We start from the raw sequence: 15200 nt of genomic DNA, 5'->3' as shown, positions 1-15200 counted from the left end.
AATCTCAGGGTTGAGTCAGTATCGTCCCACGTCTTCTCAGGTCCGAGCCGGTAGAACTTGGTAACATGCTGACGAACTGACCGGGTGGATCGCTTGCACCTAGCGCCCTTTCCCTCGGTCGAGGTAAAATTGTGCGCTTTCTCTCCCAGGAGATTCCATATATTCAGGTCCCTGGACGATTCCTCCCTAGCCCTATGGGTCCGCAATTCAGCGGAGGAATTGCTGACCCAATCCACTAAGGGGACTTAATCTACCCATACTGGTATAGGTGCTCCAAAGGGCCGGACTCCTGTGTGGACTCCACCTGTGTGTATTTTCCGCGGTACGGTCCCCTTGCGAGTGGACCCGCGTCTCCCTTAGGCAGTGCCAGCTGCCCCCTCCTTGAGGCTGGATCTACCACCGCGCCATTTTTTCCACATGCGACCTGAGGGGCCCATGTGATGTATCTCGCCACTTACCTCCCCGTTGCTGGGCAGGTGTGGTCTCCGCAGGGTCTTTTCCCCCTATGAAACTGGGTAAGACCCCCTTCCCACGATGCGTGTAAGGGCCCCAGGCGCTTTGCTCTATGCGAGGAACATAGAGAGAAAAGAGGCCAGGCTAGGCTCTGCCCGTTCCTAGATGGGCAAGCATCACCTTGTTCCCCTGCTTAGGGTAACCAAAAGGGATCTGACGTCTTTTATGGTGCATTGGGGAAGAGTACATGCAGCCTGACACAACTGGTTGCCTTTGCACGTAAATATACCTGCCCGCTCTTGTGTCAGCAGTACACGGCTCAGCGCATGCCGTGATTTGAATTGGAACCCTAGTGTCGCTTCTTCGACACAACGTCGATAGAGTGACAGACGGGGAACGTCTAGGTTATGTATGTAACCTCCATTCTCTGATGGAGGGAACGAGACGTTGTGTCCTCCCGAACACGTCGCTGAGCCAAGCCACTGTAGTAATTAAAATGTTCATGTAGAAAATTCCTGAATGAACTCAACGTATTTGCCCGCTTTTATACCCGTATGTCTGGGGCGGGGTATGCAAATACTGTCAGCCTAATTCCCATTGGCCTTTTTTCATAGATAAGAGGCATATTCGGCACTCAAGAGAGACCCCTAGTGTCGCTTCTTCGACACAAAGTCTCGTTCCCTCCATCAGGGAAAGGAGGTTACGTACGTAACCTAGACGGCCACCGTTTCAAGTTAAATGTAGTCTGAAACTTAGAAAACACATAGAAATCCCTGCATTAGGATCTGCGCTCTGTCCAGCTGTGTTTGAATGCAGGAACACATCCTCATCTTGTGCTGTCTGCTGTCAGTAAGTGTGGTTTGTTCTCTGAGTTTCGCTTACTGCCCCCTGCTGAAAACAGCTGATACTTCATGCTTGATCAGCAATGCAACAATTTTGTGCTTCACACCTAATGAAACTGCAGACTTTCTGTTTAATAACAGCACCTCATTCTTTGTCTGTCTCTTTCTTCTGCTCTAGCTTCTGTACTACTCTACCAGTGGAACTTTAAAGATATTGTTGACTTTTGTTTGATCAAATTGCTTGTTATAGTCAGCGTCTGCTAAATGACAATGTAATATAAATGAAATGCTGCTATGAGGACAACTCAGAGATGAGCGTAAAAGAACAGAAAAATCAAATGAATTAAATGTAGCTATCGCAGTAATTTACATATGAAGAGTCCGGTCCTGGTTATCTGTGTCCTAATTACATCAAACTCATCATGCTGTTGTTCCTCTGAGGGTCGGTGAGCGGCGCTGAACGACTTGACCGTTTCTACAGTCTAGAATGTGTCATTTCTACACATAATTCTGCGGCAGATTTCCTCTCTGTTAAGTGGGTCAAAGATATTTTTATTCTGCAGTCAGTTGGTTCTGCAGCTCTCAACACACCATTCATATTCTCATTAAAAAACAAATTAAGGAATCTGTCCCAGACAACACACACATGCACACACACACGCACACACACACGCACACACACATGTTAATGCAGCTTTCATTATGAGGACTCTCCAAAGACATAATGATTTTTATACTGAACTAACTATATATCCTATCCCCTAAACAACACACACACACACACACACACACACACACACACACACACACACACACACACACACACACACACACACACACACACACACACACACAGGACTTTCTATCCTGTAGACGAAACCCTCACACAACTTTCTGCATTATTACATCATCAAGACAGTATTTCATTTGTTTTAATAAGCTGTTTGTTTTTTTTACATAATTGCATCAATAATTTCAGGTTGATAGATTCCATTAAACACAAACAGGTTTGGTGTGATGTGTGTGTTGGTTTATTAAATCTTGAAACCATAAAGATTATGATCGTGATTTTACACAGAAAATATCTTCCACTGAGAGAGACAGACAGACAGATAGAGAGACAGATGCTGTCTGTCTGACAACATATATGTGTTTGTAAGGCATTTATAAGACTGTTTTCTATATGTTTATGCATTATGCTCATTTCTTTACACATAATCCTTGTGCAGATGTGACACCTTTCAGAATATGTATAATAAACAAATCATCAAACAGTTGTGTGTGTGTGTGTGTGTGTGTGTGTGTGTGTGTGTGTGTGTTCACCTGATGGGAAGCGTTCGAGCACGGGCAGATTGTCCACCTGTAGCGTTGCGTTCCCACCACTGCGCGTGAATCTCACCACGTGATATTTCCCGTCGCTGACCATCACGCCGCTCTCCTCGATGACGATGTCGTCTGTTCCCACATTGAAGATCACACCCACTCTCCCTCGCTCCTAACACACAGACAGAGAGAGACAGACAGGTCAGTTCCCATAAATCATGATCTCATTGTGTGGGTGAAGAATACAGTGAGCCCAACGGTCTGAATGGAGAACATTTCACTCGCTTTCAGCGCCTCACAGTGGACATTTCACCTCTGCTGCGACGCGTCATAAACCATGTCATGGCATTCAGAAAGTCACAGAGTTATAGTGTGAAGTTTATGTGTGTGTGTTAGTGCAGCTACTTACAGCACTATGCTTATCAATATACTCATTTGTCTGTGCAGGCGTCTACAGGCGCTCTTATACTGTTTGCTCAGGTGTTCATCAGGGTTTTGTCAATGGTAAGCTTTGGCCGTAGGCAACCGTACACAGAAAACTGATTCTAACTAGGTAAAGTCCAGAGGTGGGGAGTAACGTGCTACATTTACTCTGTTACATTTACTGGAGTAACTTTTTGGAAGAAAGAAAATTACTTTTCAAATGTGTTTTATGGTGGGTACTTTTCACTCTTAATCATTAATCATTCTGTAATGCATGTTAAATGTGTATCATGTACTGGAATATAGGAGCGTAAACATCCATTACATTATATGTCAAAGTAACTAGTTACTCACTAGTTGAGTATTCATTGTATTGGATACTTTCTTACTCTTACTCGAGTAATTTATAACTTTACTACTTTTACTTCTACATGAGTAATAATTTTTTTTAAGTAATTGTACTTTTACAAGAGAAAAGTCTTGGATACTCTACCAACCTCTAGTAAAGTCTTTAGATTATTAGATCATTATCTTAAATAAAGTACGAGATTACGTCAGCACAGGTACACTTAGCTAGTTGAGGTCATTACCTTAAATAAACTACGAGTACGCTCAGCTAGTTGAGGTCATTGTCTTAAATAAACTACGAGATTACGCCAGCACAGGTACGCTCAGCTAGTTTAGGTCATTAGCTTAAATAAACTACGAGATTACGCCAGCACAGGTACACTCAGCTAGTTGAGGTCATTAGCTTAAATAAACTACGAGATTACGCCAGCACAGGTACACTCAGCTAGTTGAGGTCATTGTCTTAAATTAACTACGAGATTACGTCAGCACAGGTACACTCAGCTAGTTTCGGTCATTAGCTTAAATAAACTACGAGATTACGCCAGCACAGGTACACTCAGCTAGTTGAGGTCATTGTCTTAAATTAACTACGAGATTACGCCAGCACAGGTACACTCAGCTAGTTTCGGTCATTAGCTTAAATAAACTACGAGATTACGCCAGCACAGGTACGCTCAGCTAGTTTAGGTCATTGTCTTAAATAAACTACGAGAAAATGTTTGATATTTGATTGGAAAACAAGACAAAAATACTACCAAGTGTAACAGTAGACCTATTTAAATACTAGTAAAATGTTATTTTGTTGCAGTACACCACTATGATAATGAATATGATAATCATTCAGAACCACATTATACTGTATCAGACTATAACATGTGATCCCACCACAGTCCTTCATTAGTATCCACAAACCATGACTCAACATCTAAATTCAGCTGCAAATCTAAAGCTTTTACAGCATCATATAAATGTTTGATAGATGTTTTACTGTGTCCGTGAGTATCTGTGTGTTACAGAATGAAATAAAAGCACACAAACAGGAAGTGATGAATGCATGAATCATGTGAGGAGGCATCAAAGTGACACTGTGAATGAATCCATTTTCTATCTGGAGGAGAGAGCGTAGAGCGGTGCGTACACGTTACGTCATTTATGCCATTCGCCAGATGAATTTATTTGTGGCTTTATGTGATGAAACTAATGTACTTATGTGACAGATACATTCATGTTTCACACTGACAGATAAAAATGGGTCATCGTAAACAAATGATTCTATATAAAGAGCGTGCTTCTTCACTTTTGGTCATGTTCTCATTTCCCACAATTAGCTGAGGGTACATTATTTTTAACGTTTTGACATTGTTTTATTTCACAAAGGACAACTTGACTGTTGCTCTTTATTTAATTAGTCACTTTTTTTGCATAGACAAACAACACTTAGACTTGCAGAGTGATGAATTATATTAATAAATGATTTGCTCTGGACTGATGAACGGCTCATGTTCAACAATTAAATACACAAAGTCACTTTTTGTATTGTCTTATCAATGCTTTATTCGCTTGCCACAATGTAATGCAATTAAATGATCTGAATTCTAATTTTTATTACATGTAATATTTAAAATTATTTACACGTAACTATTAATAATTATTTCACCATTATGCATTGAATTATATATATTGAATTATTATATATAGCGAGAGACGTGACTGATACGACACTATTCCCCCATCACACTAAAGCGATCAGAGAGACGAGACTGCACACGTGATGCTAGAGAGAAGTTTCTAGAGGATGCTTGTGAGGACTAAGCCATGTACATGTTGAGTGTGTGATGCCTTAAAATACTGTCTATGTAGGGAGCTAATATGTGAGAGTTTTTAGTCACTGATGATCTGACCACCTTCATCACTGTTCTCTGCTAATTACTCATCATTACTCAAGCATTAAACTAGCATTATCCCCTCATTCTGTCCATGTTTAGAGGCAAATATGAGCAGTGTTTGTGCTGGTCAGAGGTCAGTGTTGTGGTAGAAATTGCCTCTGTTAATTACAGTTATTATAAATCAAAAGCACATCTGCTCAATATATGAAGCTCAGGCAAAACACATTCATTTAATTGCACTGATTGCAATAGTACAGTTACAGGGACAGTTTGCCTAAATCTGTCATCACTTACTCACCCTCATGTCGCTCAAATCCCACATGATTTTCTGTCTGACTGATCAGAAACTCTAATCCCTTTTGCGTTAAAGTATCGAAAGCCCTTTCAATATTAAATCCTGTACAGGATGTGAATTATAGATTTCAACAATTCAACTTTTACTAGTTTAAATACTCTTGTCATCAGGAACGGAATTACGACTGTAGTAAAAGTGCACATTTTTTATAATAATAATTAGGCTTACAATAGTAAAACCTTTATTTCTTCATATAAAAATTATGCCTTTGCTCACATAAATACACATTCTTGACATGAAAGATGGAATTTCAGCTAGTAAAATCATAATTATTGTGATCTGCAAGTGCATTTTTACTAGTATAATTTTACAATGATCTGCCATTCACTCCTGTTCAAAACGCTACAACAGATTTTTTGACATTCCAGTTACACATATCAGCAATGCACTTCTTCTAACTAGTAAAAGTGGTCATTTTTATATCAGATATTTTTTATTTGGTTTCTACCAGTTACAACTATTTGGACTTTCTTACTATTAAGATTTTTTTAGATATCTTTAATTACTCTTCAATTAAATTGATTTATAAAATCTACTTCCAAATCTGGAATAACCAATCAACCAACCAACCAATCAACCAATCAATCACCAATCACCCAACCAACCAACCAACCAACCAAATCACCAATCAACCAACCATCCAACCAACCAATCACCAACCAATCACCAATCACCCAACCAACCAACCAACCAACCAACCAAATCACCAATCAACCAACCATCCAACCAACCAATCACCAACCAATCACCAATCAACCAACCAACCAACCAACCAACAAACCAACCAACCAATCAACCAACCACCAATCAACCAACCAATCACCAATCACCAATCAACCAACCAATCAACCAACCAACCAACAAATCAATCAACTAACCAACCAACCAATCAATCAATCAATAAACAAACCAATCAACGAACCATTCAATCAAACAACCGACCGATCGATCAACCAACCAACCAACCAACCAACCAACCAATCAAATCAATAAACAAACCACCCAACCAACCAACCAATCAATCAATCATCCAATCAACCAATCAACCAAACAACCAACCAAACAACAAACCAATCAATCAACCAACCAATCAATCAATAAACCAACCAACCAATCAACCAATCAACCAATCAATCCAATCAATCAACCAACCAACCAATCAACCAATCAATCAATCAATCAATCAAACCAACCAATCAATCAATCAATCAATAAACCAATCAACCAATCAACCAACCAATCAATCAATCAATCAATAAACCAACCAACCAACCAATCATTAAATCAAAAAACCAATAAACCAATCAACCAACCAACCAACCAATCAGTCAATCAATAAACCAACCAATCGATCAACCAACCAACCAACCAATCAATCAATCAATCAATCAATCAATCAATCAATCAATCAATCAATCAATCAATAAACCAATCAACCAACCAATCAATCAATCAATAAACCAATAAACCAATCAACCAACCAACCAATCAACCAACCAATCAGTCAATCAATAAACCAACCAATCCACCAACTAACCAACCAATCAATCAATAAATAAACCAACCAACCAACCAATCAATCAATCAATAAACCAATCAATCAATCAATCAATCAATCAATCAATCAATCAATCAATCAATCAATCGTTTATATTTCAAATATTGAGTGGTGGTGGTGTAGTGGGTTAAAGCACATCACTGGTAATCAGAAGGTCGTTGGTTTGATCCCCACAGTCACCACCATTGTGTCCTTGAGTAAGACACTTAACTCCAGGTTGCTCCGGGGGGATTGTCCATGTAATAAGTGCTCTGTATAATACATTGGTAATTAGAAGGTTGCTGGTTTGATCCCCACAGTCACCACCATTGTGTCCTTGAGTAAGACACTTAACTCCAGGTTGCTCCGGGGGGATTGTCCATGTAATAAGTGCACTGTATAATACATTGGTAATCAGAAGGTTGCTGGTTTGATCCCCACAGTCACCACCATTGTGTCCTTGAGTAAGACACTTAACTCCAGGTTGCTCGGGGATTGTCCATGTAATAAGTGCACTGTATAATACATTGGTAATCAGAAGGTTGCTGGTTTGATCCCCACAGTCACCACCATTGTGTCCTTGAGTAAGACACTTAACTCCAGGTTGCTCCGGGGATTGTCCATGTAATAAGTGCACTGTATAATACATTGGTAATCAGAAGGTTGCTGGTTTGATCCCCACAGTCACCACCATTGTGTCCTTGAGTAAGACACTTAACTCCAGGTTGCTCCGGGGGGATTGTCCCTGTAATAAGTGCTCTGTATAATACATTGGTAATCAGAAGGTTGCTGGTTTGATCCCCAGAGTCACCACCATTGTGTCCTTGAGCAAGGCACTTAACTCCAGGTTGCTCCGGGGGGATTGTCCCTGTAATAAGTGCTCTGTAAGTCACTTTGGATAAAAGCATCTGCCAAATGCATAAATGTAAATGTAAATGTAAATGTACATTTGTTACTTTTATTATTTAAATAAAACATTTTAAAAAAATCTGCAAATACCCCAATGAGAAGTTTCATCTGATTTTTTTAGCACTTCTGGAGACCGTTTTGACAAAAACAGCAAAACTAACAACATTAATTAACTACATTAAGAAAGACGACGGCAATGGCGAATGATCAGACTCCGGTCGCGGGCATCTCACTTGGCACCGAAAAGGAGATTGATATGGTAGAATGGGATTATCTTTTTAAGATTTTGGAAATATACGGGTTCAGGAATACTTTTATTGGATGTATTAAGTTACTTTAAAGACACCCTGTAGCGGTAGTACAAACAAATTGATTAATTTCTGATTATTTTACGCTGGCACCATTAGCAGCCGCGATAAGAAAGAAAGATGGTTTTCCAGGGGTGATGGCAGGATGTGTGGCGCTTTTACTTTATGCAGATTATATTTTATTATTCGTCTCTGACCCTATTAGATCTATGCCTTGCCTCCACAGAATTAATGATTCCTTATTAATTAATTTTGACCCTTTAATAAAAAGGTTTGAGTGATGTGGGCAGGTGGGCTTCATTACATTTATCTATGATTGGGAAGGTTAATGTTATTAAAATGAATTGTATTCCAAAATTCAACTACCTGCTACAGTCTCTCCCTGTAGATGTCCCCCTCTCTTATTTCAATCAATTTGATAACATAGCGAAGTCCTTCATTTGGATTTGTAAGCGTTCCACATTACATTTCGGTAAGCTGCATATACAGATGGACAAAGGTGGGCTAAGCCTACCCGAGATTTTCTTTTATTATTATGCAATCGGTCTCAGACATTTGGCTCATTGGTCGCTTCCCCCTGAGAGAGTCCCTCCCAGGTTTTGTATTGTAAAGGAAGTTCTTGCCCCTATTTCAACATTGCAAAACCGGGCCGGGCTGGAACGCCGCACGGCCAGTCCCCAATCAGCCTGATGGGGCACGTGAGGGATAAAGGCGGCCGTTGACGACAGTTCGAGAGAGAGAATTACGGGCAGCTACGCTGTATGTATTTATGTTTTCTGGTTTTGGAAAAGTTTATCATTAAATATTATTTGTACTGTCAAGCCGGTTCTCGCTTCCTCTTTTCCCTTTAACCCCTTTACATTTGGTATTGGAGGAGGGGGTGTAGGATAGGATTATAAAGAACATCAAGTCTGTATCTAGAGGTGCAAGGGTGCGCCTTATGCAATTTAAGATATTACACAGATTCTATTGGACTCTCTCTAGATTGTGTAGACTTGATCTTAAAGACATACCCACCTGCTGGCGATGCCAATCGGAAGATGGAAACACGAACCATGTTTTTTGGTGGTGTGATAAGATCAGGAATATTTGTTTGATATTGGGCACTCAAATTTCATTTTGCCCCAGACTTTTTAGGCGATGGGGCGGTCATTAATATAGGAGACAAACACATAAGAAATTGGGTTCCAGCCAGTGTTATGATCGGCTTTTCTTAGGAGATGGAGGTCAGTTGGCATGCCCTCATTTCGGGAGTGGTGCACGGACATGGGCAGGATGGTGGCATTTAAAGGAATGTCAGATGGCAGGCTAGGCAATCTGGGGGAATGTAATAGGAAGTGGGGCAGCCTTTTGCCTTTTTTGGAAGGATCTGGGGGAGGGGCAGTGGAGAGGGATTTAATGTGTGTGATTATATATATATATATATGTATATATATATATATATATATATCGTTTTTTGTTTGTATCTTTGTGTGTGTACTTTAGTTTTGACCACAGTGATGTTTGTTGGGGGGGGGGGGGGGGGGGATAATGAGGTTTAAAAGCTGATTTTGTACATGTATGTTTTGTTTTTCTGTTTCATTTGGTGGAATCAATAAAAAGTGTTTATCAAAAAAAAAAAACTAGAAAAAGATGATGATGATGACAAAATACACATTGTGGTGTCTAATATACTCTCTCATTCTGTGAATCTGTTATCGGTCATTCTGATCACTCATCTTTTAATTAACGCTCTCAACGCTTTAAGCTTTGTAATTAGATTACAATTAATAGCAGAGATTCATCTGTACAAATACCACCCAGGGACCAGATTGCGAGGTTACACAAGTTGCCGACACACATAGAGTTGAATAATATTCTGTAATCTAGAGCTGCAGTGATTTAAGGTAATTCAAGTTAACCAGTCAGCACCATATCATAAGAAATGTACAAACATACAAGTTTCTCAGCAGTGTTGGACTGAAAACCTACTGATTTGAAATTACATTTGTGGGGGCTCTGTGTATCTCAGCGAGTACTGACGGTGACTATCACACCTGGAGTCATGAGTTTGAATCCAGGGCGTGCTGAGTGACTCCAGTCAGGTCTCCTTTGCAACCAAATTGTCCCGGTTGCTAGGGAGGGTAGAGTCACATGGGGTAACCTCCTCGTGGTGGTGATTAGTGGTTCTCTCAATGGGGCGTGTGGTGAGTTGTGTGTGGATCGTGGAGAGTAGCATGAGTCTCCACATGCTGTGAGTCTCCACGGTGTCATGCACAATGAGTCACATGATGAGATGCGCCGATTGACGGTCTCAGAAGTGGCGGCAACTGACACTTGTCCTCCACCACCCAGATTGAGGCGAGTAACCGCGCCACCACGAGGACCTACTAAGTAGTGGAAATTGGGCATTCCACATTGGGGAGAAAAAAAGAAAAAATAAATTGCATTTGTTGTTTGTTTAATGTGTCTAAATGAGAGCAAACATCATAATATATATATATATATATATGCATTTGGCAGCCGCTTTTATCCAAAGCGATTTACAGTGCAATTATTACAGGGACAATCCCCCCGGAGCAACCTGGAGTTAAGTGCCTTGCTCAAGGACACAATGGTGGTGGCTATGGGGATCGAACCAGCGACCTTCTGATTACCAATGTATTATACAGAGCACTTATTACAGGGACAATCCCCCCGGAGCAACCTGGAGTTAAGTGCCTTGCTCAAGGACACAATGGTGGTGGCTATGGGGATCGAACCAGCGACCTTCTGATTACCAGTTATGTGGTTTAGACCACTACACCACCACCACTCCATAGTTACATCATAAGTCTTCGTACGAGGACACTAGTACATATTTTGCAAACAGGTTGGCGTTTGACTTGAGAGCGGCTGATCTCTGGTTTAAAACAGCTGATTTCTGAGAGAGCCAGATGACAGAAGAAGTACATTTCATGTGACTAATCACCCTACAGAAAGAGAGAGACTCTAAAGCTACATCCCAAATCTGCACTATTGTACAGCGTTTTGTATAAGTACTGAGTTCTCACTGAAAATGCAATGAAAGGAAGATAACAACGAGTAGCCAGACGATAACGCTCCATACTATGTTTATCAGTGCATACTACTTTAAAGTATTTGGCAGTAAACATCTCCTCACTGCGAGTTTGTGATTAGAGTTTGTTTCTCGCACTACAGCCTCATTAATCTGACAGCCAAAGAGAGAAGAGTAATGCATGTGGCCTAAATGAAGGACCCCAGAGGCTGTGGAGTCAGTGCCTGCAGCCGTTACCCTTCACACGACAGTCACGCGCAGATAACCCACCACTGCTGCAGGAACACACACACACACCTGACCACTTTAATTAAAGGAAACGGGGTCTGATTTGAGTTTAACCTAGATGTATTAGCCAACATGTTTGTAGAGACAACACACTTAAACTAGACATATGAAAAGTATCATGTAGACCACTTTATTTCCAAGTCTTCTGGAGTCAGATGGAAGATTTGTGAGAGGAACACACCCAAATTGAAGTGTTAATTTCACAGAAAAATTTCCTTCGTTTGAGCCGTTCACTGCTGCGAGCGGATCACTGCCGGTTGAAGATCAAACCGTATCAAATGATCATTTTCTATGTTTTTCATCCATTATCATCCGCTCTATTTCTATCCATTCTCTCATAATTCATACAGAGATTGCGCCATTTCTCTGTCTTCATTATTATCTCTGTCTTTCTAGAAGTTTCCGAGAACTCTTCTCTCGATGTCTGTCAGAACGAACAAGTCCAGAAATCACTCAGATCCAGAAGAATAAAATCACGAGTCTGACTGATCTCTGACAGAAAACTCTGATTTTAGAAGTGCAAAGGATGTAAAGTACGTTAAAAGAAAGCACCACCAGACTACAATAAAATATGGGTTGACTTGCAGTGAGGATAAATGTGGTTTGTGTGTGATTTATTGAAACCATCACACCAGACCGCTTTAAGGATGGTCTTTACTTGAAAGAGAAATAAAAGACGATGATTCCAAAAGCTTCTCAAAGGTGTCTGACAGGTCAAAGGTTAGTGCATTGCTCTTGAGTTGAACTATGGATGTTTATCTGTTAAGTGTTTGATAAAGTTGTTTCCCTGCTATCATGCTTGGATATGTTGTCTGGTGGTGTTGTTGAAGCTTGTCCTGGTGGTCATACGTGTGTTAATTGATCGTGATGTATCTGCATTGTCCGGTAAAGTTACTGTAACATGTTTACTAATATTCATCACTTCTGAGTATTTTATAATGTTGCTGTAGTTTTTGTGTCGCTGCTTTCTCATTTCTTTTGTCCCAGTTGCAGAATTACCCAATCTATCACCGACTGTCCTTTTAGCAGATAGTCTGTCCGTTTACAATGATTCATCATCACAAGACGTTTAAATGTACCAATTTCAGAGCACAGTAATGTATATTAATTTCTTTAGTGTGTAACCATCTCTTTATTATAACTTTACTGCTAAAGAATCCCTTTTCTCCCCAATCTGGAATGCCCAATTCCCACTACTTAGTAGATCCTCATGGTGACGCGGTTACTCTCCTCAATCCGGGTGGTGGAGTACGAGTCTCAGTCGCCTCCACTTCTGAGAGCGTCAATCGGCGCATCTGATCACGTGACTCGTTGTGCATGACACCGCGGAGACTCACAGCATGTGGAGACTCATGCTACTCTCCACGATCCACACACAACTCACCACACGCCCCATTGAGAGAACCACTAATCACCACCACAAGGAGGTTACCCCATGTGACTCTACCCTCCCTAGCAACTGGGACAATTTGTTTGATTAGGAGACCTGACTGGAGTCACTCAGCACACCCTGGATTCAAACTCACGACTCCAGGGGAAAGAAATGTAAAACTCATTCATTGAAAATATGTAAATATAAGTGTTGTTTATCTTCATCAAAGCATGTAATATCTCATTTTTAAATGCTTAGTCATATAATCACCTCAAATCATCAGATTCATCCGCCAGAGGAGCAGTGCCGAAACACGACTGACGTAAAGTGTTCTTCCATAAATTGATTGCAGTTTTAAGATTCAACCACAGATGTCGCTAGAGAGCACAAAGTTACTCGCTATACACTTCATTCAAAAAATATTTCAAGTTATTGTAATTGTTTTGTAAATGTATCTTTTTAAAAGATGTTTTGATATTTTCATTGATTTAATTGATTTATTTACTTTATTTACAGTATAAGAGCCATTCACAAGTGAGATGGACATCACAGGCCGCGCTGTTTGTTGTGTGCAGTGAGGATGATGCAACGAAGGAAACACTGTTCTGGTCTCTGAAGATGAAATATTACAGCCATATCACCAGATAAAACATATATAATAAAGCCGTCCCATCTGTGGCTTATTATTTATTGTTTTATTTTTGCATCCGTTTCAGTCGCAATCTGGTTAGCAACTGCAAGTAGGGTTGCATCAGCTCTGTAAAGGCACCAGAAACACAGGAATAAAATATCAGTGCTGCATTTTCACAATGTTTCTCTGGCGTCTCTGGAATCCTGCAAACAGAGCGCATTTCCCATCACACCGCAGACGTTATGTAACATAAAACACAAGACCTGTTTCCAGTGAGAGCGTCTCAGGTCGTCATACATCAAACTCAGATGACAGCGCTCTATCAGCCACAGCCTGATCAATTAATGGATCTGTTATGATCAAAGCAGGAAGCCGGCGGCTATCATGACATGCCGTACCTCTGTATGCTAATGCAATGCATTAAAAAGATTGTTTATCGGAAAAACACACGGCTGAAGTGTTGCACTGCACAAAAATGCAAAACATTTAGATCCATTTATATTATTACAAAAAATCAAAGAGATGAGATTGAATCCCTTGTATACATTGTGCCTCATGTATCTGGATTTAGGGATGTGTGGATATGTTTACTGAAGAACAAGACAAAATACTGATTAAGAATGTGACTTTTTCCCCTTTAATTCCTCTTTGAATCACATCAGCACCGGTCTCAGAAATTGAAATGCATCCCTGTATGTGCTGGATGTTTCCACAGATCGATCCCCTTCATCTTTCTGCATTCAGCGGGGGGGGGGGGGGTGTAATGCAGCGTTTCAGTGATACATGAGGAAGCATTCTCATATGACCTTCTCTCATCTCATCTGAATAAGAGTTCAACTATGATGTCTCTTCAGTGCTGAGGAACGTGAAATGGCATCTGTGCAGCAGATAACTGTGATCTTCATATCAGATCGGAGACTCATCTCTCCAACATCTCATTACAGCTGATTTCACCACTGACCTCCTATTCTGGACTTCTCTATATGTCAGCGATGGGGATTTCAAGTGCTTAAAGTCAACACGAAACTGAATTCACAACCAAGTTCACTTCCATAATGTCACATATTTCTGAGTGAAACTAAATATTCAACCACCAAATTAACAAAAAAGCAAAAGGACTTGATTTTCAATTGACTGGATGGTGCAAAGTTGTTTTAGAGGTGGGATGAGTTGAGCCTGTTGGGTCATTTTATTGGGCTAGTTCTCAGTGTTGGGTAGTTTTAGTGTCGCTCAGCCGCTGGGTTAGTGGTTGAGTCATTCTCACTGACAGTTGAAACAATGCAACCCTCCCGACAACCTCAATGCAACAATGTAGCTACAGTGTCACAACAACCAGACCGTTTACTTTCGGCTGTTTGGATCTTCAGGAGTGAGCGAATCTCAGCACAGACAAATCATTGGATTTATTGGTGAAATAAGGTTTGTATAAATGTTTTTATCAATTCTGTGCACAACAAAATGCAAAGATACCATTCAATGATCAAT

General features: G+C 40.4%; 1 protein-coding gene across 7 annotated transcripts in view; it reads right to left on the bottom strand.

The window, feature by feature from the left end:
• LOC127649456 (neurexin-2-like) overlaps positions 1–15200 on the bottom strand; it is a 600635-nt gene that overhangs the window by 46387 nt on the left and 539048 nt on the right. For all 7 annotated transcript variants that reach the window (XM_052134552.1, XM_052134585.1, XM_052134578.1 and 4 more), the window contains one exon: positions 2619–2790. In XM_052134552.1, the coding sequence (XP_051990512.1) occupies positions 2619–2790 (172 nt within the window). The remainder of the gene's footprint in view (positions 1–2618; positions 2791–15200) is intronic.

This window comes from Xyrauchen texanus, chromosome 1 (assembly GCF_025860055.1).
Source record: "Xyrauchen texanus isolate HMW12.3.18 chromosome 1, RBS_HiC_50CHRs, whole genome shotgun sequence".
Taxonomy (NCBI): domain Eukaryota; kingdom Metazoa; phylum Chordata; class Actinopteri; order Cypriniformes; family Catostomidae; genus Xyrauchen; species Xyrauchen texanus.
This window is presented reverse-complemented; position numbering and strand designations above follow the sequence as displayed.